Genomic DNA, 26253 nt, shown 5'->3' with positions numbered 1-26253 from the left:
TTTCATTTTGCATAAAATGTATTTAATCAATGAAAGTAACATGTAATATATTATAATAAGATAGGGTTCATCCGCGCTAAATTGGGATGAATTGAAGATAAATAAAGATATGCCCTTTTTATACATTAATCTTAATTTATACACTAACAGTATTTGGCAACTCATTTTTCCATCGATGACTATTGGAATAAGTTAATTACACTAATAGTTATAATAATAATATATAAACTATTCTGTTATCTATCGGTTAAGGTAATATGTAGGAAGATGAGGAATGCAGTGACGGTTGAAGATTCAAAATGGCGACAGCATGAGCTGCTCAAGGTTGTGGCTGAAATATAAAATAAAAAATAAAAATTAGATTAAAATGTTCTTTGATATAACAACAAATTATGTTTTGCTTAAAGTAGGATTAAAAAGTTAAATGAACGAAGGTTTTGGTGATTTTTGAGAAAAGCGGTTTTAAAATGGTAATTCGATTTTTTTTTGTCTAACTGTGCCATCTTACATAATCTAGGTTAAAGATATAAACATGTGTTCCACAATGTTTATCATTTTGTTCCTGCGTTATGTTTGCAATCCATAAAGGTTCGTTTTTGATCGATATGAAAGCGGTATCTTGTTTCGAGGAGAAAAATATGCAAAAATTATTAATATTTTTTTTTTCATATCTGAAGCACGACCTTCATGATTAATTGTAATTAAAATAATAACACTTTTTTAAACACCTTACATTTATTTGGTAACCAAGCTGTTTTGAAGCTACTTAAGCACTTATAAAAATACAATTTAGCATTGAATATTATCCTATTTTATGAGTTGAACCGTTTCTGTTGTGAAAAAAACTCACTGTGATATAAATGATAGTTTTCACTAAGCCAAGTAGTACTTTACTTTATATTAGTAAATTGTACTTTGATAAGGAAGCTGATTTATTTGAACTGTTGTTTTGAAAACTGAAACCGGTCGGTCGTCCAATGAATATTAAGTGGTTAAAAATGAAGCGTTTTAATTTGAATTATAACATTAAATCATAAACGTTTTGAAATAGAGAAGCTTAAAAACTATAGGTTGTACAATGATAATCAATATTTGTTCAATAAAACAACAACTTTTTAATTGAACTCGTACCACAAAACCACAACGAATAAACGATCAACAGTAAAACAACCGTCGATGCTCAAAATCAAACCAAAGGCAATAATATGCGTGAACAATAATATTAATTATTGCTTTGCCCGAGGCTGGTGGCGTTTACAAACTCATAGTTCAGAATCACGGAGTTGGAATAAATTCTTGATTTAATAATGATTCTACGTAACGAGCGTGATGCATAATTTTGATACAAATTTATGAAGGTACGGACTACGAATTTCATTCCCGAAGAATTAATCAAGGATGGTAACTAACGGAGACCGCAAAGGATCTAACTTAGGTCCTCTTCGACCTTCAGCACGAGGATATTGAAAGATTCAATTAATTGGACTGAATATAAAGTATCCTCACAAACTAATTACCGCCCATAGATATACATATATGCAAGAGAGTATACATACAGTATATTTTACACGTTACCAGTAATGGATTCTCCAAATTGACCGAATAAATTTGCATGTTTGATTTCGCAATAAAGCAACAGCTTTTATTTCCAATCGTATATTGGTTCAAACAATGCTCATATTATTGAAATCATTTTGCTGCATTGTTTAGTTTATTGAAAAACAAGTTGATTGATTGACTGTCAATATTTATTTTCACCAATAATATATACGAGTTTTAAAATAAATAGCTTAAACTTTTTAAAGTTTGAAATGTAGTTATCTCAGTCAAAATTAGTTTTTGTATTCCAGGAATAATAAAACATAAATAAATCATTAGGGAGCCACAAAGAGCTCAATTGAAAACGATCATTTGTTCTTTGAAATTCAAGGTGATAGATTTTAGAAACATTTCAAGCAGTATTTATCAATAAGATCTCATAATAACCATGATGTGTATCACTGAAAAGTTTACTTTATGGTTATGGAATTACCAAACTGAGTATAATTTTAAAAATATGTAGTGGTAATAAATACAACCCGAAGCTCGCATCGAAATTAACAAAATGGATGATTAATCAATTCTTAAAATTTTGATTAATTAATAGCATTGGTTGTAACTTTACTCCCGACCAAACATAAAATGATTTATTAAATCAATAAAAAGCACCCCTTTTCTCAGTAACAAAAAGGCGGTATTAACATTGTTGTGCGTCAATTTACGATCTGTCATAAAAATTGTCATAAAGATCATCCAAAACACAACTTAAATACTTACTGTGATACTTGTTTTTGGAGTTATAGCATTTTCACTAACAAAAGATAAAAAATGTCAAATGATTACTTTTGAGATCAATGAAAATAACATTGCGATTTTTATGGAATAACAAGTTATTGATTAAATCGTTTTTTTAGGTAAAACGTTTAACATTGGAATTTTTTATTTATTAATTATTTGTTTTAATCCATTAGGATTACAAAAGAAATATTGTTAGGTCTAGTCATGTTTTATCTCGTCCGGTTAGTATAGTCATAATGCACTTTTTCAGATTGATTTTGAATTTGTCTCTATTATAGTTTAAAGTGGTGAGGTAAGTCATTATTGTGTTTTAGTCCGTTGCATAGTATTTTTGACTGTCCTCCGTTTGTCTTTGCTTTTTAAATGTGGCAGTGTTGTTGTGAATCGGGTTATGGTCCCGTGCCTAGTGTTGCAGACTCACGGACCAGAGGTCCGAGGTTTGAACCCCACTTTACCCCAACTTGATTCCTATTTTCTAATAGTTGGTTATTTACAACTCATTAAAAATGGTCACCAAAATTGAAATAAAATAAATTTTAAAAAAATTATTAAAAAATAAATTGTAGAAATGCTAATATTTATTTTTAATAGTTATAAAAAAAATGTCTTGTATTATATTTGTGTATGTCAGCATTTTTGCAGCAGAGTACAATTTAGTGTACAATTTTTATCGTCTCAATTTTTGACAAGTATTTTATGTCAAACTGGTGTGTTTTTTTAAATATAATTCAGTCGTAGCGGTCAGGTAGGGTAAGTTGTTTGTTAGTTTAATTAATTTATTTTGTTGTCATTTATCCATGTTATATTTGTTTTGTTGCCAGTTCCCTAGAATACGATCATATAGAAAAAATGGACATAACAAGAATATCCAATTAGAATTGTGTGTTACTGCTCAAAACACCCAGGATAGTGAAAAATCACATTATTGATTTTTTTGTTTTCACCGGAAATCAAACCTGAAACCTTTCGTGCGTGAGTCAAGCATTTCACCACGAAAACCATCATTAAAACGATACAACTCATTACGATTATGAGATATTTTGATAATGTGCGAAATGTCATTTACTTTAAAAAAATAGCACATACAAAAATTAATTTTAAAATCCCTAAAGATTAAAAATTCAAACATAATTTAAAAAACCGTGTACTGAAAACATAGTCTCTTTTTTGGAAATGGTAAAAATTTAGCAATTTAAGTTTTTTACGTAACAACCTAAAAATATAATTTAAAACAGTTAAAATAACGTTTGAATTTTCGGGCAAAACTCTTTCCAAAAATTAAAATAAACAGTTACTGAAATACGCCGTGCGTCTTACTACATTGGTGTTACCATAAACTATCATTAATACCTGTACCATCAACCCAAACAGAAAGGTGGGAAGATAATTCATGGTAAGGATAAGATAGATGAAGGAAGGGTTATGTCAGGTTAGAAGTGGCACCCTACCAGTAAGCATAATCAGTTACCTTAACTGACTTAAGTCTAGAAAGGTTACTGAGAATAAAGTATAAAGTAAACTTGTCCTTGTGGTGCCAAACTTAAATAATAAGTAACGCAACTAAATTTTTAATTATCATTTATTAAAATAACTATCAAATACAAATATGATTGCAATGTATCAAAACGATTTCAGGTAAGTTTGTTATTAGTTTTGAATTCATACTGTAGTGACAAGTTATAAAAATTTATCAGTAAGGGTAATATTTTAAATTAAAGATGAGGAATTAATGATAACAAGACACCAATTGCCAGACACTCTTAAGGTAAACTGAAAAGTCTGTTGACAAATGACAACATGCCGCTTTTTCTTGGCAATTTTTTTGTGGTTTCTTCGTCTTTAGAACAATTGCGGAGAACCTTCTAAAATAGACCGAAACATCCCACTCGGTCCTCGCAAACCATTAATGTAACAACACTACAAAATTTTTATTTCAAGTAAACTTAAAAACAAATATTTTTTTGGTTAAAAAATAAAAAAGCGTCATATGGAAGTAACTATAAAAAAAATAAGCGAGGTAAATAACAATGCAATTCCCATAAATAATAAAAAAATGAACACGGTGGTACATGATTGAAAATAGCCCCTAATGCTGAGTGGCACTTCGAAGTGAATCATTCATTTCCTCAATGCAAACAATGGGTTGTCAGAATATTCAAATAATTAATAAAAAGCTCCTGGTACAAGTGGACATAAAATTGCTGAGAAACACGGAATAAGTACACGACTTCAAGATCTTCACAGGAAAAATACTGGACAATAACATATTATATAAACGGTACCAACTTTAGTTAGGAAGTTCATAAAAACAGTTAATCAAGTCAGTTTAGTATGTCATTTCCAGTATGTGGTTAGTTTAGTTAAAAAGTTACTAACGTAAAACGTTGACTTTGTTACGCTCACTGTCAATCTGTTTACACAACAAAATATAATTTAAACACCCATCGAATCACAACATCGTTTCTTTCTGTCAATATCCAACTGGGTAGGAGCTGTCAATGAATCCACAAGCTCATACATAACTATAAATATATTACCTACTCATACATAACTATAAATATATTACCTACACACTCCTACATACCTAACCACTCATACATAACTATAAATATATTACCTACACACTAGAAGCAGAGCGTTCATCCTTACTTTAGGATTAAAAATGCGTTAACGTGTTTTTAGCGCGTTTAATTAACTAAACTGAACTAAACAAGTCTAGATGTCTCACTGTTAACTTTATGTAGGTACTTAAAGTAATATGTGATAATTCACCGCAGAACAGATTTAAAAAAAAGGCTTATCTAGTTATATCTGCAGAATTTGAGCTTGTTGATACATTGAACTTCTACAACAGTTGGAGATGACAAGAAAACAATGTTGTTTATCGGATTGATACATCCGATGATACATTAAGGTGCTACTGCTAATATAGTTGTTGTTTGTAGTGTTTTTTTACTTCCGAAAGAGGAATTAAGGTCAGTTTTTATTTCCCTTACAGTCGAAAACTTGAAATGCGAATACTAAATCAGTAATTTTGATGTTTTAAGTATTTTGTTATTTACGTACAGGAAATGCATCATTCACTTTCTACACTTTTCTTAAAACGATAAATGATCGGTAAGGTCATAGTAGGAACTGTTTTCCGAGCGAGTTCCTGACATCAATCCCCCGGAATAACAATGTTCAAACTAACAGTTTGGGTTTATTCAAATTACTGAGGGAAAACAATTCCATTTAAAATAGTCTTTATAAATAATGTTTTGAGTATGTCCACATGTTTACAGACCAGCTGGATTTCCTCCCTAGGGAGTTATTTAGATCTAAATTTGTTACAAAAAGGAAGAAAACATTTTTGAGGAGAACATTTGGAAGTCTAGGCATTTACAGGACTTATTATCTACCATTGAATGGTTTAAGTAGCCACTTTACACATAGTATAAAATTTACTATTCAGTTCAGTATTTACTGTTTAAACATCCACCTATCCTCAATTTGTTTATCTGTTTACCTTTGTAAAGTAAAATAGCTGAAACTTTGATCACGTGAGTGTGATTTATCCGGTTGCTTCTGGTAAAATAAAAACTAATCGGTAAAAGAAGAAGTTTAAAAATTCAAAAATTGTTTTCAGGCCTTGCCAAGTAGGTGAATTGGTTCAGCCGGATGAATCTCACACAAACGATAAAGGTTTCAGTTTTTACTTTACAAAAGTTAACAGATGGAAGAATTGAGGAAATGCGGATGTTTAAACACAAACAAAATGGTAAATATTACACAGTGTGTACAGCGGCCACTTAAACCAGCTAATGACAGATCATAAGTCCTGTGAATGGCTAGACTTTCATATTCCCTTCTCAATAATATTTCTTTCTCATTGATTTCTCATCTTCAGATTGAGGATTTATTATTTGAACACGAAAACACCATTTACTGGATAATAAAAGAATTGAGTCCAGTCATTTAATACAATTTGTGAAAAAAGGTTAAAAAATTGCATTTAATAATTAAGCGTCAGTATCAGATGGAACCTTGTTATTCTAAGGGGTCAATATCTTGAATATCGTTAATATTTGCCCAACTGTGAAATATGTGTATGGGTTAATCATGACAAATAGAGATTTTATAATGTCTAGCAAAAGAAGAAGAAAGAAAGAAAAAATGTGTACCTATAAATAAATAAATGTACTGTACATTCATGGAGACTAGACCGTTGTACGCGTACAAATCACGAGTCTATCGTGTGATATCGCATAATTGGCTCATTTCACATCACGACAAAAATTTACACTGCATGATAAAATACAATACATATTTATGGTTAAGTAACATTTTTCAACTTTTTTTTTTTTCAATTTTTTTTTGGCACATTGTATATGTATTATTGTATTATTGGCACATATATATACTTGACATTTGTATAATAATGATTTTAAATTTCTTACAATTGATTAGCTAGGCATTTATAATTAAGTAATTTTAGTTTTTCTTATTTATGTTATTGTTTTATTAGTATAGGACTACTTACGCTCTAAAGATAAAAAATCTCCATCTTAGAACAGGCTGTGCCATGCTAGATGGAGACTATCATAAACAGAGAACACTTCGTTTTCATTTTACATTAATTGGTTTTATATAGATTCCCTGTTATTAAGTATGTGTATTATTTTTTGCAATAAATTTATAAATAAATATAGCAATAAATACGGTGGATCGATATTAATTGTTTAACAATTATTTGTATACTTGATGCTCCAGAGCACCATAAGACTGACTAATCTCCCGTCGATTATCTCTTGCAGGTTTTCTACTTGAGAGTACTCGCTAAATTTAAATAATGATTCAGATAAAATTATCAGTAAAATCTCTTTTGGTAAATTAACAAATTACAACAGGGATGGAGAATGCCTTAAATAAGGGAATATGGAAGTCTAGGCATTTACAGGGCTTATGACCTGTCATTGGCTGGTTTAAGTGGCCACTTTACACACTGTGTAACATTCACTATTTTGCCTGTCTTTAAACATCCATATTTCTTCAATTCTTCCATTTGTTGATTTTAGTGAAGTTAAAGAGCAGAAACCTTTATTACTGTGAAGAGATTCACCTGACTGAATTATTTCACATACTAGGCAACGCCTGAAAACAATTTTTCAATTGTCAAACTTCTTCTTGACCCTGTTGGTTTCATTACAATATTTGAGTTTGTCCAAATGTTCGTAGACAAAAGACTGGATTTCACCCCCTCGGGAGTCATTAAGGTTAACAAATTACAACAGGGATGGAGAATACATTAAATAAGAGAATATGGAAGTCTAGGCATTTACAGGGCTTATGACCTGTCATTGGCTGGTTTAAGTGGCCACTTTACACACTGTGTAACATTCACCATTTTGCCTATCTTTAAACATCCATATCTCTTTGGTAAGTTTTAGCATATTATTTTAATCGGGCTGTGGTCCCGTGGCTAGTGTTGCAAATTCATGGATCAGAGGTTCGAGGTTCGAAACCCACTCTACCTCAACATGATTTCTATTTTCTAATAGTGAGTTGTTCACAACTCATCGAAAATCGTCTTCAAAATCAAAATATTTGGGTAAATTATAAGAAGACTAAAATTTTTTGTTTTTTTTTCACTGAGATGTTTTTATTGAGATTTTTATTAAAAACATTTATTACGGAATTTTTAAAAAAAAAAAGAAAAATACAAATATTTTCACATTTAAATTGGTACAAACGAATTTAATAAATGTTATTCCACCATAATTTTACCGTACCGTTTAGATTAAGATAAAATGTGTGAAATAGGCTATTCTCCGTCGGGTATTACGAGGCTGATTTGTTTATTTGGAAATTCTTGTAATAATGAAAAGACTTTAGGTACAAATTTATGAGAATAAAGCAGGCATACCTTGAACCCTGTGGGCGCGCGAGTCCGGCCCCGCCGCGCTGTCTCTACTCTCCAGGGCCGGCGCCCGCTGGGGGCGTTCCCCCTCCACGCTCTCCTCATTACTCCGCCAGTAAACTGTGGCGATTGTGGCTATGCACTGAAACAAGTGTCTCCATTATTACACCCACCCTTCGAGCACCAACTGATTCACGGAGATATAGGCCCGGCTACAATCAACTCTAATTGCGAAATCCCTGAAGTTCCACTGAGAATGAAGATCATAAGACCGATTAGTAAACTTCATTAAGCTCACATAGAGACTATTACCGAGTTATTAGAGATTCACATTCAATAGAATTTATTTAAAATGTGAAGAAAAAAAATGTTGAATCAACAATGTTTTGAGTATCTCCAAATGCTTGCAGACTGGCTGGATTTCCTCCCTAGGGAGTTATTCACATTAAAATTTGTTGGAACAGAGTGAGAAAACATTTTTGTGAAGAAAAAGGGAAGGGGCATTTATCTAGTTTAAGTGGCCACTTCGCACATTGTGTAACATTCACCATTCTGCCTATGTTTGAACATCCACATTTCCTCTATTGACTTGAGGAAAACCAGCCAGTCTGCAAGCATTTGAACATACTTAAAACATTTTTAAAATAACTACCCGATAGAAGTATAAAAATTGGAAAAATATTTTCAGGCGTTGCCCAGTAGGTAAATTGGTTCAGCTGGATGAATCTCACGAACATGATAAAGGTTTCAGTTCTTTTACTTCACAAAAGCCGATAGATAGAAGAGTTCAGGAAATGTGGATGTTCAAACATAGGCAGAATGGTGAATCTTACACAGTTTGTGAAGTGGCCACTTAAACCAGCCAAAATGACAGGTCATAAGCCCTTTAAATGTCTAGACTTCTATACTCCCTTCTCAAAAATGTTTATTATTATCAGTCCTTTTTTTAGTATCACCATTGAAAAAATATCTCACAAGAAAGCGCTATAAAAAAAATATCATCATATCCCTTTCCGTACCTAGTGATGCACAAGGCACTGTATTTGTCAACAAAATACAGCGCATTTTGATCATCTGTTAGATAAAGGGCTTTTTAAAGGAAGTTTTGTCGGCCTCGTGGTGCAATGGTCAGCATGTTTGCCGACCATACAAGAGGTAATTAATTAATTTTTACCTTCCCATCCCCTCTCCTCTCTTCATAGTATAGTGTTAATATTTTATATATTTTTATTTTGTTAATCTTTATTTTTAATTTTTGTCTAGAATTTTAAGATTTAATATGTCCATGTATTTGTAATTCCCTCAAACTGAATAGTTTGGGTAGGTAGGAAGAAATTATCTTGAGGCAATATGCCCGCCCTTACATGTATATATAATGTTTACTTATATTATGTTGGTTCGTAGGTTTTCACGGCCTTCAGAATATGGATAGTGTTTTTCTGGGTTATTATGCCGTGTTTGTGGGCTTTGTATTGCCGACGTTTCGGAGCACATTGCAGTGTCCATCTTCAGGGCTGAATGTATGAGTGTAGTTTTTAGTGTGTTTAATTGTGAGGAATTTGTACCGTGTCGCAGTCGGGCAATGTATGTGGTTAAGTGTGTGGAGTTTGTACCGTGGGCTTTGGAAGCACCGGGTACCATGAGGTTCGTAGTCGTAACCCATCATCCCTGTTTATGTTATTAGGATGCTTGTATATTTCTATGGCTTCCTTTATTAAACGGGCTTGATGATTTTTGGGCTTTCCAAGGACATTTGGCTCAAATGAGAAATTATGCCCTGTTTCTATGTAGTGCTCTGCAAGAGCTGATTTATCCGGGTAGCCCAACTTGCATGCACTCTTGTGCTCTTTTATTCTTGTCATTATGTTTCTGGCAGTCTGCCCTATGTAGACTGTTTCACAGCTTTTGCAATTTAATTTATATACTCCATCTGTTTAATTTATATACTCCATCTGCTACTCAGGGAAAGGATAAGCAATACCCGTTTCGAGTTAGACAAAATCTCGAAAACCCTGTATGATCTGCATCTTCTCCTCGGTACTACCTTGTCACCCCAACACTTCATGAAGATTGAAGACATAACCCATACCCAAGCTGAAAGAAGTAAACTAGCAGTAGAGAAGAAACAGAAAAAGAAATTCCAAGAAATGGAAAAGAGAAAGAAAGAAAAGACAATTCAACTGGATCCACAGAAAGTGGTGATGAATCTATCTAGCCAAACTCTGAGCAAAGATGCAATATCGGTACTCAGTAAAGGACTCAACTTTGCAGTTACGCCTAAGACCATCCCGGTTGAGGACATAATATGTGGAGTTGAGGCGGCACTAAGTAAGAAGATCCCTATTGCAGTTGCGGAAGAAATCCGACAAGATACTTGCCTGATATTAAGAAAAACTAAATTACCACCATCTAACATATCCAAACAGGAACGCATAGCCTTAAAAGAACTAAGGGACAATAAAGATATTTTAATTCTACCAGCCGACAAAGGAAACGCAACCGTGGTATTGGATCAAAAAACATATTCTGACAAGATGCGTGAGCTATTAAAAAGCAAGACATATGAAAAACTAAAGAAAAATCCCACCAATAAGATTGATAAAGGAATAAGGGAGTTAGTGAGGAAATCTAATATTCCTAAAGACTTACATTGGAAGATATTTACACAAGCTCCGAAAACTCCAGCACTATACGGACTACCAAAAATACACAAAGAAGGCACTCCTTTGAGGCCAATAGTAAGCACTATAGGTGCTCCTACATACAAACTCTCACAATACTTGGCAAGTCTCCTTCAAAAACACACGGGAAAAACCACTTCATTTGTCAGAGATTCTTCACATTTCGTGGATACAATAAAGGAGCTAAAAGTTGAGAAGGATGATATATTAGTCAGTTTTGACGTAGTGTCACTTTTCACGAATGTGCCCCTGAATGACGCAATGGTACTTATAAGAGAGATTTTTAGTGAAGACATGTGCGCTTTATTTGAGTACTGCTTAACAAATGGATACTTTTCTTTTGAAAATGAAATTTTTAAACAGTTAGAAGGAGTGGCTATGGGCAATCCTTTATCGCCGGTTCTAGCAAACTTTTTCATGGAGACATTTGAAGAAACGGCCTTGGACACAGCTCCATATGCACCCAAAGTATGGCTTCGATACGTAGATGACGTATTTGTCATTTGGAATCATGGTGCAGAAAGATTAACAGTGTTTTTAGACCACCTAAATAATCTCCACCCGGCAATACAGTTTACTATGGAAGTAGAGGAGGACAAAAGCCTATCTTTTCTAGACGTCAAATTAAGCAGAAAGGAAGATGGCAGACTGGGACATACGGTGTATAGAAAACCCACACATACAAACCAGTATCTCCATGCTACCTCACATCACCACCCATCTCAAAAATTAGGCATCATAAACACGCTGGCCAGAAGGGCAACACGTATTTGTGAAGAAAGTAACCTAGAAGAGGAATTGAATATACTGACAAAAGTATTAGAAAGTAATGGCTATGAAAAGAAGGATATAAAAAGAAGAATAATGTCGGTAACAAATCCAAAGAATATTTCCAAGATGGATGATGCTAATACGGATAAAAGAATAGCGTTCCTTCCCTATGTCAAAAATGTCACGGATAGAATCGCAAAAACGCTTAAGAAACGGGACATAAGGACAGTGTTTGGTACGACCTCAAAAGTAAGAAACTTACTAAAATCAGTAAAAGATCGGGACCCACTTGAAACAGATGGAGTATATAAATTAAATTGCAAAAGCTGTGAAACAGTCTACATAGGGCAGACTGCCAGAAACATAATGACAAGAATAAAAGAGCACAAGAGTGCATGCAAGTTGGGCTACCCGGATAAATCAGCTCTTGCAGAGCACTACATAGAAACAGGGCATAATTTCTCATTTGAGCCAAATGTCCTTGGAAAGCCCAAAAATCATCAAGCCCGTTTAATAAAGGAAGCCATAGAAATATACAAGCATCCTAATAACATAAACAGGGATGATGGGTTACGACTACGAACCTCATGGTACCCGGTGCTTCCAAAGCCCACGGTACAAACTCCACACACTTAACCACATACATTGCCCGACTGCGACACGGTACAAATTCCTCACAATTAAACACACTAAAAACTACACTCATACATTCAGCCCTGAAGATGGACACTGCAATGTGCTCCGAAACGTCGGCAATACAAAGCCCACAAACACGGCATAATAACCCAGAAAAACACTATCCTTATATTATGTTGTTAATAAATAAGAGGTCTCGGGTTCGATTCGACATGGTCCCTGAAGCGTAAGACTAATCATCTTACTTTCATTTAACAAAAATGATCAAGATATGCTGCGATTGGTGTACTAATGCAATACCCCATGCACTATTATGTGCGGAAAGGGAATAATGATGATGTGACATGAATGTAAGGTGATCAGTCCTACGCTTCAGGTAACAGGAACAATGAAATATTGCAGTTGGAACACCCTTTAAAATCTCAATAAGAGTAGGTGAACACGCCAACCACTAGGAAACGAGATTTTTTATTTTATTTTTTATTTTAAAGGAATAGCCCGCTAAGCCTGTATTTTGAAGTTTGTTAGCAAGTAGGGTAGAAGGAATATGGAAGAAGGTAATGAAAAATACACCATAACACCTAGACTAATAAAAAAAAATCTTTCTTGGATTTTTTCTTGCAACTGGCGGGAATCGAACCCGCGGTGCCAGTTTCACGGTTGGCCGTCTAACCAACTGCGCCACGGCGCCTGACATTAACTTATTTCCACTCAATTTCATTATTCAGGATTTTTATCTTAGGGTACCTATCGAGTTTCAAAACAATCGTCCAGAGTTCTAGTTCAATTTCACAGAGAACTGTATTCTTCATCTTCATGGACACAAAACTATTTACAAAAGACATTGGTAAAATGTTATTGGGTATGTGAAGTGTAATATTTATTTTTCGAATGAATTATATTTATTTATTATCACGTCACCAGGAATCGAACCTAAAATTTTCGAGCGCTTGATGAGGATCTAGGCCATTACTCCACGAAAGAGAGTTTGCAACATTTTAAAATAAAATCCATTAAAACCCTCTTGAGGTAATAAATAAAATATTTATAAGATAAAGCTCTTCCCACACTTTATGTGATTCTACGTGGGTTGTACTGTCGATTCGCTAAATTAAAATAATTGCAAAAAAAACTGTGTATTTACTGTATCTAAGTTGCTGAAATTTTATCTAAATTTCTCAACTCAAACTCAAATACATTAACTTTGAACTATGTACAACTCCTACTTTAGGCATTTTTTAAATAATAATCATCATCATCATTCTATTTTCACACCTAATGGTGCATGCGGCACTGCTTTTGTACACAAATCGCAGCGTGTCTTGATAATTTTTGTTACATGAAGGTAAGGTGATTAGTCTTGCGCTTCAGGTACCAGTATAGGGACTATTAAATATTTAAGTGTAAAAACACCCTTTTAAATCATATTTCATATAAACCATGTCGGGAATCGAACCCGAGATCTCTTGTATGGTAGAGAAATGCGCTGATCATTACACCACAAGGCCGAGGCTGACAACACGAATTTATTAGTACTATGAACAATAAAAATAATTTTACATTTTATTCCAGTAAAATGGCTAAATAGTGCAGAGCCAATTGTACCATTTTTAAAAAAGCATAAACTTCCTGAAAATTTTTTAGTTAAGTTAAACCAAAAATGTATAAAATAAAAAACCTTGAAACCGCTGAATGATGTTTAGGTGGTCGGCAGAAGTATCAATTTAAAGATAAAAATTAAGATTGTTAAGTGAATTGGCATTCACTTCATAACACTTAATTATAAATTATCATGAAAATTAAACTTTGTTATTAATGCTACACAATTTTTATTATTTCACAAGAAAATTACTATAGTTTCGGGAAAGCACTCCTTCCATCGACGGATAAAATAAAGTTTTCATTATTTTGATGTGCATAAATAAATTCATAAAATATCAATAAAACAAACCTTCAACTTCAAGTCTCCATCTTTAAAATGCTCAGGGCGCACTTTAAACTCTAGTCCGAGTGTAGTGGTGGTGAGTCCAGGTGAAGATGGAGTAGATTTAGGGCCTCGCAGGGCCGTGGTTGGAGCAGGTTGGCCGTTCAGCAGCCAGGACAGACCTGCTGGAGGACTGCTAGGACCTGACGCGCACCACAATTTGGCGGTGTCTCCAGGATGATATCTTCGCATACCACCTGTTATCCTGGGACCTTCCTCGGGAAGAGCTGGTGGAAAGGAAAAATTAACATAAAGATCGTTCATATCATAATTGTTCTATCTGCATGTCAACTTTTTAGGGAATAGAATCCAATACTTTAAGCAAGATAAATTTATGAAGCTCGATGCGAGTGTTCGGATCGATTCTCAACAACAAAAAAGTATCTACCTATCTTTACCCGTTCCACTTTCGATTTTCCTAAGACAGCTCCACGCAACAATAATGACGCGTGTAGTGCCGGTCTTAACTAACATCAAACAACAGAAGGTTCCAGCATCTCAGTTGTTGCTCAACCTTCTCGTCTACTGTACAGTCCACTCGCAATGTTTTCACCTTGGGGACGATGTATTGTGTATCTGCACACTTTCACACCTCGTCCATTCCTCAACATTAGAAATAGACTTCTATATTCCCTAATTGTTTCTTCGTCTCTGTGATGAAATATCCGTCAATATAAATAAACTTCTCAGAGAATGAAAATATTATTTTCCTTTATTTAATTATTAAAAAGGAAAATAATCGGAGTGAATTTGTGAATTCCGTTGATTCTAGGTAAACCACTATCTTTAATTAATAATTATCCCCAAAGAAGAGTTATTTGTTCAGAAACCATTTGATCATTTCTGAAAATTATGTTAAATATTCTAGTAAACCAAATTGATGGTTTTCATTTTTAATCTCTAATTCCTTTTAAGGATGAATAATAAGTATTTCTCATCGAAAGTTTCAAATATTTAACATTGTAGGAGAAGTAAGTATTGTTTTAAGACAAATAATTACAAGAGAAATTGTAAAAACAATATTTTGAGATTTCCAAATATTGTAAACAAAGACTGGATTTCACCCCCTAGGGAGTTATTAAGTTAAATATAATACATTACAACAGACATGGAGAACGTTTTAGAGAAGGAAATATCACAGTCTTGGCATTCAAAGGGCTATGACCTATCATTGGTGGTTGAATACAGACAATTCTACCATTTGTATTAAAAATAAGTTTGTAGGATTTAGGTAGTTGAGGTGTGGTGATCCCGTTCTAGTAAGAGGTGGACAGAAGAGACGTTGTTGTAGTTTTGATGCGTGTATATTACATGGCAAATAAGATACAGCACTTGGTTGTGTAGCACAAGCGTCGCGGCAATGATGGGTTGAAGAGACTGCACTTGAACTACAGTGATGTCGTCGAGCGGGTCTGACGTGAACTGAACTGACTGACTGCTGTTGGCTGCGTCCTGTGGTCTCTTTATAGACCATATTCCTTTGTAATTCATTTCTTCGTGGTAGGGATGATGTGAATGTACTGCAGGGCGACAATCCCGTCTTTATGTGCCATATTGCTAGAGTTGTAATATAAATTGTATAGGGTTTGATAGAAAATGATGACATTGCATCGTCGGTCATTAGTCTACTTCAGGTGAACTAATTTAACACGTGTGTGTCATTGACTATGGACTATGGACCCTACAAGTTTAAAAAACTACATTTCTTGTATTATAAATGTACGTAAAATACTCAATAAGGTGAAAAAACGCATAAAGAAAACAAAATGAATACCACATCAAAAATAAGGAAACATCTTGTGAGTAGGGGTGGAGGATTAAAAAATTGACAGTTAATATACAAGACACATTTTTTTTTTTAAATGAATGAAAAATAAAAAATTTTTTTCGTCAACTTACGAATATATACACATATTCATGCATGCTCCTACTTATCATTCCAATTTTTCTTATTCTTCGACATTATTTCCATTGAAAATCTAGTTAGTAGGACCTCACTCAAGTCAAATGTGACGGAAAAAGTTACGAAGTTGTAACCGGCTGAAAATAAATTATATCACGACACAGGTAAAAAAGATCGTAAAAGTTTTAAATGAATTATGAAATAATGGTCGTTTTTGACTGAATATATAGAAATGTTTTATTAATTTTGTAAAATGTGAGATTTTATCCCGTGCCCGGGTCTCGAGGGGTTGGAAAGTTTCATGTCCTTTTGGCGCCTCGAGCTTTCTCACAACACGGTTTGCCTTTTACGTTTTTAACGCCTTGATTGCCATTGCAAATTAAGTCGCCGTTATGACGAAACTCGGCCAGGCGTCCTTTATGAAGATTAAAATTTTAACATTCACCACGGATGAGATGAAAGAGGAGGGACGAAAGGAAACCCGAGCAGCTTAGAGGGAATGTAAATCGCAGAGAAATAGGAAAGTGAGCATAGACAAGCATACACATTTTTTTGTGATTGAAAATGTTTATTTTATACCTTTATTTACAAACAAAAAAGTTTAAATTATATATTTTTAAAATTGTGTCAATGTGCTCAATTTTTTGTAAATACCCATAGATCAAAGGCGTGTCGTGAGGTTTTTGATAATGGAAACAATCTATAAATAGGAAAACATTAAGGATTAAAAAATAGTTTATGAATACAATACATGTATTTATATAAAGACTGTATGATTTACTTAATAAATAAATAATAAATTCGAGCAGAAGAAATTATCCATAATAAACATGTGTATACTTATTTATTTAGTAATTTATAGATCAATTAATTTATTTATTCATTAAAAATTATTCTCGTTTAAATATAAATGAACTTATTAAGGCTTTTTAGGCTATGTCCTTGTCAAGCCATAATAATTAATAATAAAAAATACTTACTAAAATTAATTAGATTAAATTATATTTTTTATTAATATCCCTTCAGAGATGAGGTAGAATTTTTTTCAAATTCAGGATTGTGGATATTCGAGCGTTTACAGGGCTTATGACCTGTCATTGGCTGGGTTAACTTACGTACTTACTTACGTTACTTTACGTACTACAACATTCACCATTCCGCTTATTAGCGAATATCGACACAGGTAACATTTTTTTGATTTTTGTATATATGTTATTAAATGAGAAACCATTCACAAGCGTGTTGGAGCGCCATCTATGTATTGATATTGAAGTTAAGTATTTTTAATTAGCATATTACTTTATTTTTATTTATTTAAGACTCTTCCGAGTTAAATTAAGTACTAGTAATCGCCTGCAGATGACTCTGTAATTTATTTTATACTTATATTTTGACCAGATCTTATTACACATTATTTTTGGTACGTGTATTTTGTACATACACACATCTGGATTTCTCCCAAGGGAGAGTAGGTATATATTTTTTATTTACTTCAATATCAATACATAGATGGCCCTCCAACACGCTTGTGAATGGTTTCTCATTTAATAACATATATACAAAAATCAAAAAAATGTTACCTGTGTCGATATTCGCTAATAAGCGGAATGGTGAATGTTGTAGTACGTAAAGTGGCCACTTAACCCAGCCAATGACAGGTCATAACCCCTGTAAACGCTCGAATATCCACAATCCTGAATTTGAAAAAAATTCTACCTCATCTCTGTAGGGATATTAATAAAAAATATATACCTACTCCCCCTTGGGAGAAATCCAGATTTGTGTATGTACAAAATACACGTACCAAAAATAAGATTAAAATATAATGACATGTGATGCAACAGAATAACAATCCAGAAAAACAAGGTATAAGTAATAAATAATAACATTTGAAAGAATACTATGTAAAAAAATAATCCGATATAAATATTAAAATATAAATTATACAAATTAAGATTCATACATAATCAAATATACAAAAAAATATTATCATTGAAATCAATAAAACAAGAATACATTTATATAAAAACATATTTGAAATGATAATTGAGATATGGATTCTAGAAACCAACTTTATACTATAGTAAGAAATAGAAGTTATAAATAATATGGCGAAAAAGAGTGAGAATTATGTAAAAAAAAAGTAATGAATTGTAATTATAATCAACCTACTATGGTAGATACCATTAAAAATAACTGCGAAAGATGTTTTTTTCTTTAAAAAAAATAATAAACAGAATAACGTTAAGGTTGTTGACGTAAAATTATAGGCAGATTCTTTCCAAAGAATACTCTTCTTCTTAATAAAAACGTTATTCTTAGTCGTAAAAAAATACAATTCATAAATGAGAACATTCTATAAAATATTTTTATTTTCTTTTTCCAAGTAGAAAACATTAAAATGTTCATAAATTTTACGTTAACAGACATTCAATTCGTAAATTATCAGTCTCAAATTTGTTGTTTGATGTAGATAAAATTGTGTTTCTTTTCATCAAAATAAACGCTACAAAATTCAGCGTAGGTCAAATTAATCTAATAAAATCAAAGAAGCAGTCTTCTTTGAAACTTTCAACAAATTAGTGATATTTTACGACAGCACTCCGAAGCACAAGGCTTTAGAACTCTTTAAAGTTCGCGAGATGAAAAATCGAGACATTTTTTATAAGACTACATTATCTTGTATACCGTATAAAATCTCATATCCTTTGGCGTTTACTTTTTTCTGAGAACCTTTTGTGAAAAGTTTGCGAGGTTCTTCCTATTAATATTATTTCTTTCATGTCTACTTTGGATACTTAATAAGCGATGAATTCGTTTTCCGAGCAACTTCTTTCCTTACTCGATTTCTTCTGAACTTTTGGAGGATAGATCTTATAGTCAAATGAATGGAAAATGTCTTGTGCTAAGCATTTTCACTCGATTGCTTTCTCAGGTAGCATCTCAACGAACTTCTTAGCGGTACCAACATGATATTTCACCGTCGGCGTCGCCTCCTTTTTTCTTTATCCGCATCTACTAGCACACTTTTGTACTATCAAACCAATTGGAACAACAATTGTTACGGTATCAATGATCATTTATCACATGGAGGTTAGTTTGTTCGTACATTTTCACACTCCAAAAGCTAGATAAAAGATAAAAATGAACCATGTAGATTTGAGAATAATTTGTAACAATAGTTGAACAACGACGCTTGTGATTTTCTTCAACTTAACGTGAGAGCAGTTAAAACATTTTTAGAGACTTCATGTCACAATTTAATAAGTGCGAACGAATATAATTTGACGCTTGGGTAAGTTAAGCATATTTTATTTTTTTCAAACGTTGAATATAAACCCTTTTTACGATCAAATGTAAAAGAGAGTCAGTCTGTCGATGTTCTACGATCACGATGAGTTTCTATAAAAAATAATTGTGAATTATTTCCTAAATTATTGTAAATACATGTCAATAAAGCATCTGTTCAATTGATTAAAGATGCGTAAATTTGAATATATAGATTTGTATGCAGATGAAAAATGGCAAGGTTTTATACAATAATGTCTAATACCACTGAAACCACTAAAATTGTATTAAATTTTATTAACAACACTTTACGAAACTGATAAATGTAACATTTTGATAAACAACTCCTTAGGGAGAAAATTCAGCCAGTCTGCAAGTATTTGGACATACTCAAAACATCGTTGAAATAACTACCTGGTAACAGAAGAAGTATAAAAAATTGGAATATATTTTTCAGGCGTTACCTAGTAGGTGATTTGGTTCAGCCGGATGAATCTCACACACATGATAAAGGTTTCAGCTTTTTTACTTCACAAAAGTCAACGGATGGAAGAGTTGAGGAAATGTAGATGTTCACACATAGGCAGAATGGTGAATGTAATACAGTGTGTAAAGTGGCCACTTAAATCAGCCAATGACAGATTGTTAAAATGAAGTATTATTATTATTTTATTATTTAAATCTTAAAATAGGACACACATATCATACATATTGTTATGTGTGTTCTAATAATAACATTGCAAATATATTTAATTTATAAATTGTTTATCACATATGTCTTGACCATTATTTTAAATTTTGATATGTTTTTTTCTTCATAAATATTTTTTTCCATTTCGTAATACTTTTAATTACTTTAAATAAAATTGAATTTTGTGACTTTGCCTTTTTCCTAAATGGAAGTCTAATTTTGTTCTTTTCTCTAGTATTGTGATTGTGTTCATGCTGGTTCCGATCAATTTTTTTCCAAAATTCTTTTTTTTATTAGAGTTTACAATTTTATGAACAAAAATCATTGTATTGTAAAATATTCTTTGTTTATATGTTAATAATTTCATTTCATTTACCATCGACTTTACCCTCGTATATCTGTTTTTTTTCAAAATGATTCTAAAGGCTTTATGTTGTATGAACATAATAATATTACATACATCGGTCAAAAACGTAACAATTATTTTATTTAAATATTTAAGTTTGTCCAAATGTTTGTAGACAAAAGACTAGATTTCACCCCCTCGGGAAACATTAAGATTAACAAACTACAACAGAGATGGAGAACCCCTTAAATAAGGAAATGTGGAAGTCTAGGCATTTACAGGGCTTATGACCTGTCATTGGCTGGTGTAAGTGGCCACAAAGTCAAAAGCCCTGTAAATGCTTAGACTTCTATATTTCCTTCTTTAAGGTGTTCTCTATCCCTGTTGTAATTTGTTAATCTTAATGACTTTCGAGGGGGTGAAATCCAGTATTTTGTCTACAAACATTTGGACAAATTCAGATATTGTAACAAAACGAACTGGTCCAAGAAAAAGTTAAAAAATTGGAAAATTATTTTCCAGGCGTCGTGTAGTATGTAAAATAATTAAGTTAGATGAATCTCCTCACAACAATAAAAGTTTCAGTTTTTTAATTTCACCAAAATCAACAAATGGAAGAATCGAAGAAATATGGATGTTCAAACATAAGCAAAATGGGTAATGTTACACAGTGTGTATAGTGGCCACTTAAACCAGCCAATGACAGGTCATAAGCCCTGTAAATGCCTTATGCCCATATTCCTTTCTTAAAGATGTTCTCTATCCATGTTCTAATTTGTTAATTATTTGATTATTTTTGGATGCAACTAACCCTCAGTTATAATTTGTTTTGACTATTGACGTATTACGAATAAAAACAGTTGGAGAAAACATTGGGTTGCTTCCAACTATTGGAAAAGAAAGAAACAGACAATCACGATAAATATGCAAATATTTATGCGAGAAAGAGATGCAAAAAACTGGAATTAAAATGTAATATTTTACTCCTTCGAAATATGTCCATTTAATTATACATCATTGGTTATGGCTGTCTGCTTTTAACACAAAACATTTCTTTGTACAGGCTTTATGATTTTTAAATTTACATTTAATCTTAAATGTGTAATTACTGAAAATATTTTTATTAACATACCTACTTATGTGTTTTTTTTGTTATGTTGTTATACATGCCCCTGAAGCATGTTAAAATTTTCAAATGAATTCGTTGTTTATTTTGTCTGTGGCAACCGCTTAGGTTAGACCTGTTTTTATGAGCCCGGCGATTTTCGTTTGTAAAAAAAAATTAATCAAAGAATTTGTATCAAATTTTGGGTAAAAAAGTCAATAAAATGTAACAAAGTGTGTAAAATACTAACAAAGGTCTATGGTGAGTAAAACGAGAGTTTACGCACTGTATAAGCTTTTCCAAGATTTCCGTGAAGACGTTGAAGATGACGAACGGCCCAGGCGCCCTAGCACAACAACAACCGATAAAAAGGTGGAAAAAGTTAATTAAATGGTTATGAATGATCGCTTAATTACAATCACAAAAGTTGCTGAAAATGTTGGCATATAAATTGGCTAATGCCATGTGTTTTGGGCATGAAACACCTGGAAGCAAAATGCGTTCAAAAAGTTTTTGAAATTACTTAGGTATCACTTAATAAAGTCAATTGCAATTCAAAATTACTGAAACGTGTTTGTTATACCTAGTAACAAAACATGGGTTTACAGATCTGACGTCGAACTAAGGCTCAATCGTCCCAGTGGAGGCATTCTGGGTTGCCAAGACGAAAATCGTCGAGCACGCCAAACACGTCTAACCTTAACGGTTGCCTCAGACAAAGTAAATTATGAACACCGCTGAAAAATTTACCATACTTCAGGGGCATGTATACTAACATAATTGACAAAAAAATTGAAAACCAAACTCTCTTAACCCGCGAAATAAAAAAAAAGTCATTTTATGAACACACCTCGTATATTAAATAACGGTTAATTTCAAGAACATTATTAATTGGTCTCTTGTGAATATGTATGTATTTATTTGAAAGGGCAACCTCGTAATCTCATGGGTAAAACTTACCAATAACTGACATGTCACCGTGTTCAACAACAGTGTGGAATGATGGAGCCTCGCCCAGAACTTCACAGCGGTAGCGTCCTGATGCAGTGAGAGGCACGGACTTTAGAGTTACGAGTGTTTCTGTCGAATTCTCCAGCTGAAACAAAACAAAGATTTATAAAAAATACACAAAAAAATATTCTTGTGATTTAAATATTCCAACAAAGATAGAGAACATCAAAGAGATGGAGATATAGAAGCGTAGGTATTTACAGGACTTATAAACTTTCATTAGCTGGTTTCAGTGGCTTTTTTACTTTTATAGTTTTAGCATTTATATCAATTAAATTTTTCTATCTGTTAATTTTTGTGAAGTAAAAAGGCTAAATTCATATTGATTATTCTCCAAAATGTTTTGCCACTCTGTTGCAATAAACTTCAGTCTTAATTACTCCTTAGGGAATGAAATCCTATAGTGTAGATATTTAGTCAATTTTTAGTTATAAATTAAATATATTTTTATCAATATTTCGCTGTATACGGAAATGATTAATAAACCAACAATATGTTCATATACCACTGATTTTCTCAAATCGACGGTTCGGGAAGGTAGGAAAAAATTGTCTTAAGACAATATGCTTGCTCTTATGCATATGTCGGTTTATATTTGTAAATAAAGTGTGTAAATAAATAAATAAAATAAATAAATACAAACCTTTACATTTATTTTAATTTTCTTATTTTCTTATTTTCCACTAAAATCTATATCTAAGCATAAAAAAAACTTGATGCAACTTTCTATTTTTATTTTATGTCTATGTTTTACTTTTAAGCCCTGCTTTCACCTATGAGAGATTTATTTGTTTTAATATACATAGAAATTTTACATATATTTCTTACTAATTAAACTTATTAAAAAGAAATGCACTAAACTGTATAAAAAAAGGAAATAAATAATTATGAAAGGTCATAAGCCCTGTTTATACCTAGACTTCAATATTTTCTTCTCTCAAATCATTTCCATCTTTGTCATAATATCTTAATCTAAATAACTCCCAACGGTGTAAAATCCAGTCATTTTTATAGAAACATTTTGATAATTTTTAAGTATTGTTAATTACTATGATATTTAATTGCAATGATTGCGTAGCAAATGAACAAAAACAACAGTATATTATAAATAGTATTAATCATTACACGGGTGCCGCAAAATATACGATAAAAAAAACAATTTTCCGAAAACGGGTATCATATAAAAGTATACACAAAGTTATATTGTATATTTCACATATCCGATTAGACATTATAATTTTAAAAAAACCATATTTTAGTTAAATACAGAATTATAAAAAAAACACTCATTCTCTAAAAAAATAAATATAATTCTAGCTTTACGATTTAGCTGTAAGATGGCTGTATGGCTCACTTACACTAATATTTTTTGAATGCTGCTCTTCTCACAAAGCGTCATATTTTAACAATTTTTTTATGATAATCGAGATTTTCATTAAAAAATGTACAAGCGTTTAAAATACAAATATTAATTCGTATGGCACATCAGCATTACTTTAAAGGGTAAAAAGGAAATAAAAAATCAATTAAAAACGGGTTTAACCTTAGGGTAATGACATACCCCTGGCTAATAGAGTCACCCATACGGACAAAAACCATTTTTTGATTATAATCCACGAAATTAGTTACAGTTTTTAGAAATACAACGCGCCGTAGGTACTCAAGTAGAGAATTGCAAGTGCTAATCGAAACCGTCCGTTACACGTTTGTTGTTAAACTAAAAACAATACCAATTTTTAAAAATATTTTTGTTTTATGCAGTTAAAGAGCTAAAGGGCTACTCTAGTAAATTATTAAAGTGAAAAAAATTTGCTGCTCTTACTATCAAGAGTCATTAATTTTGAAGATGTTTTTAATTGACTTGACAATTGACTTAAATATATTGTCTTATATTTAATTTAAAGATTCTTCTCATCGTTTCTTTAAATCCCGTAAAATATGTATTTGTATATTTATGTTTATCCTTTTTGAAAATATTTTTTTTTACATCTGAGCATGTTTTTTATTCTTAACTTTTAATTACTTAAACAAAAAAATTTTCTTCATTTTTAATATTTTTATAATATAAAACTATGTACTGTACTGTATGTTTCCTGAATGTAAGGAAAAAAAATACTCTGATGTTTTAAGATTTGCGTTTATTAGATAGGTTCTACTGTAAATTTTTCTTTTTTGAGTAACAATTTGCTGGTATATCAAACATATATACATTACCGAAGCAACAAAACATTCTTCATTGTGGGTTCAGCGCTTTAGGGCCGGATTGAAAACACCGCAATTTAAAACACGAAATTGTACTCACATCCACTATAACCCCCGGCAGACTCAGTACCCTGGCGGGAGGGTTGTCCTTGGGGTGGTACCTGAAGAACTCGTTCCCATCCTTGTACCACTTGACCGAGTAGAGAGACTCTCCTATATCTAGCTCGAAGATGCACTCGAGCCGCGCTGCGCTCCCTCTGAAGATGTGGTTTGGGATCCGGACTTCGCTTAGCCTGAGGCACGAGACTCCTGTTAATAAAATGCTCTTTTTAGTATTCACACAATTGCAGATTAGTTTTCTCAGAATGCCGTAAAATAAAATGTTGGTGTTTTAGCAGCTATTGATTTTTTTATGAACGGACATGTTTATTGTTATATGGGTTGATCCTTTTGTACAGTGACATACAAGTGTATTAAAAAAAAAGTAAACGGTTTTGAGTCATTGACACATTGTTATTTTTCATACATTGTTATTTTTCATACATTAAACGCTCGAAGGGTTTAAACAACACAAATTTGCTTGTATAATACATTATAAAGTTTACAACAACAATTACTAGCAGTTATGCCTTCTTTACAAATGTAAAGGTGATGCCAAACGATAATATGAAAATAATTATTCATAGATGGCAATTTTACATTTTTTTTATTGAAAAATACAATTTTGACGTTTTTTTTTCAATGGAAATTTTACAAAACTTGGTTTGCGAGAATTTTACACTAAACTGATTGTAACAAATACCATTACAATAAAATTTAGCTCCTTTTCACAATATGGTGTACAAAACAAAAAATAGTATGAGATAAGTTATTTTCAAAATGGAACTAGTAGAAGTAGTTCAATTTAAAAGTAGAACCTCGTAGTAGTCAAAATACACTAAACGTTAAAAAAAAAATAGCTTCCCGGAAACCGGAAATCTTTCACAAGACGTAACAAATCTATAATTAACTGTTGAGTTTTTCTACCGACATTTTTTGGTGAAACTGCATTTTAATTATAATAATAAAAATACGAATATAGTTTTATTCCACTTTTATTTGTACTTTTTTTATAAATTATAAATAAAAGTGGAATAAAACTAAATACGTATTTTAATTATTATAATTATAATTAATTGGTTTTTGTTTACAAATGTTATTGGGTGTTTGCCTACCATGCAGGTCTCGGGTTCGATTCTTGACACGGTTGACGTGAAATATTTATTTAAAAATGTATGTTTACACGTGAATATTTCAAAGTCCCTATACTGGCACCTAACGCGTAAGACCGATCCTCTTACCTTCATGTTATAACAATAATCTTGATTTGCTGCGATTGGTGTACCAATGCAGTGCCACA

At 32.2% G+C, this 26253-nt stretch overlaps 1 protein-coding gene across 1 annotated transcript; it reads right to left on the bottom strand.

The window, feature by feature from the left end:
* On the bottom strand, positions 1-25163 carry beat-IIIc (beaten path IIIc; the record flags this gene model as incomplete). The annotated part of the gene is made up of 5 exons (XM_088237614.1): positions 1-331; positions 8243-8378; positions 14276-14535; positions 22602-22737; positions 24955-25163. Coding segments are annotated over 5 exons (836 nt in total), but the record flags the coding sequence as incomplete, so codon positions are not given.
* Positions 25164-26253: the final 1090 nt, after the last annotated feature.

Source organism: Micrasema longulum, unplaced genomic scaffold, assembly GCF_059751315.1.
Source record: "Micrasema longulum isolate JH-2025_06_02 unplaced genomic scaffold, ASM5975131v1 h1tg001755l, whole genome shotgun sequence".
In the NCBI taxonomy this organism is placed as follows: Eukaryota; Metazoa; Arthropoda; class Insecta; order Trichoptera; family Brachycentridae; genus Micrasema; species Micrasema longulum.
Note: the sequence above shows the minus strand (reverse complement) of the source record. Positions and strands in the feature narration are given on the sequence as shown.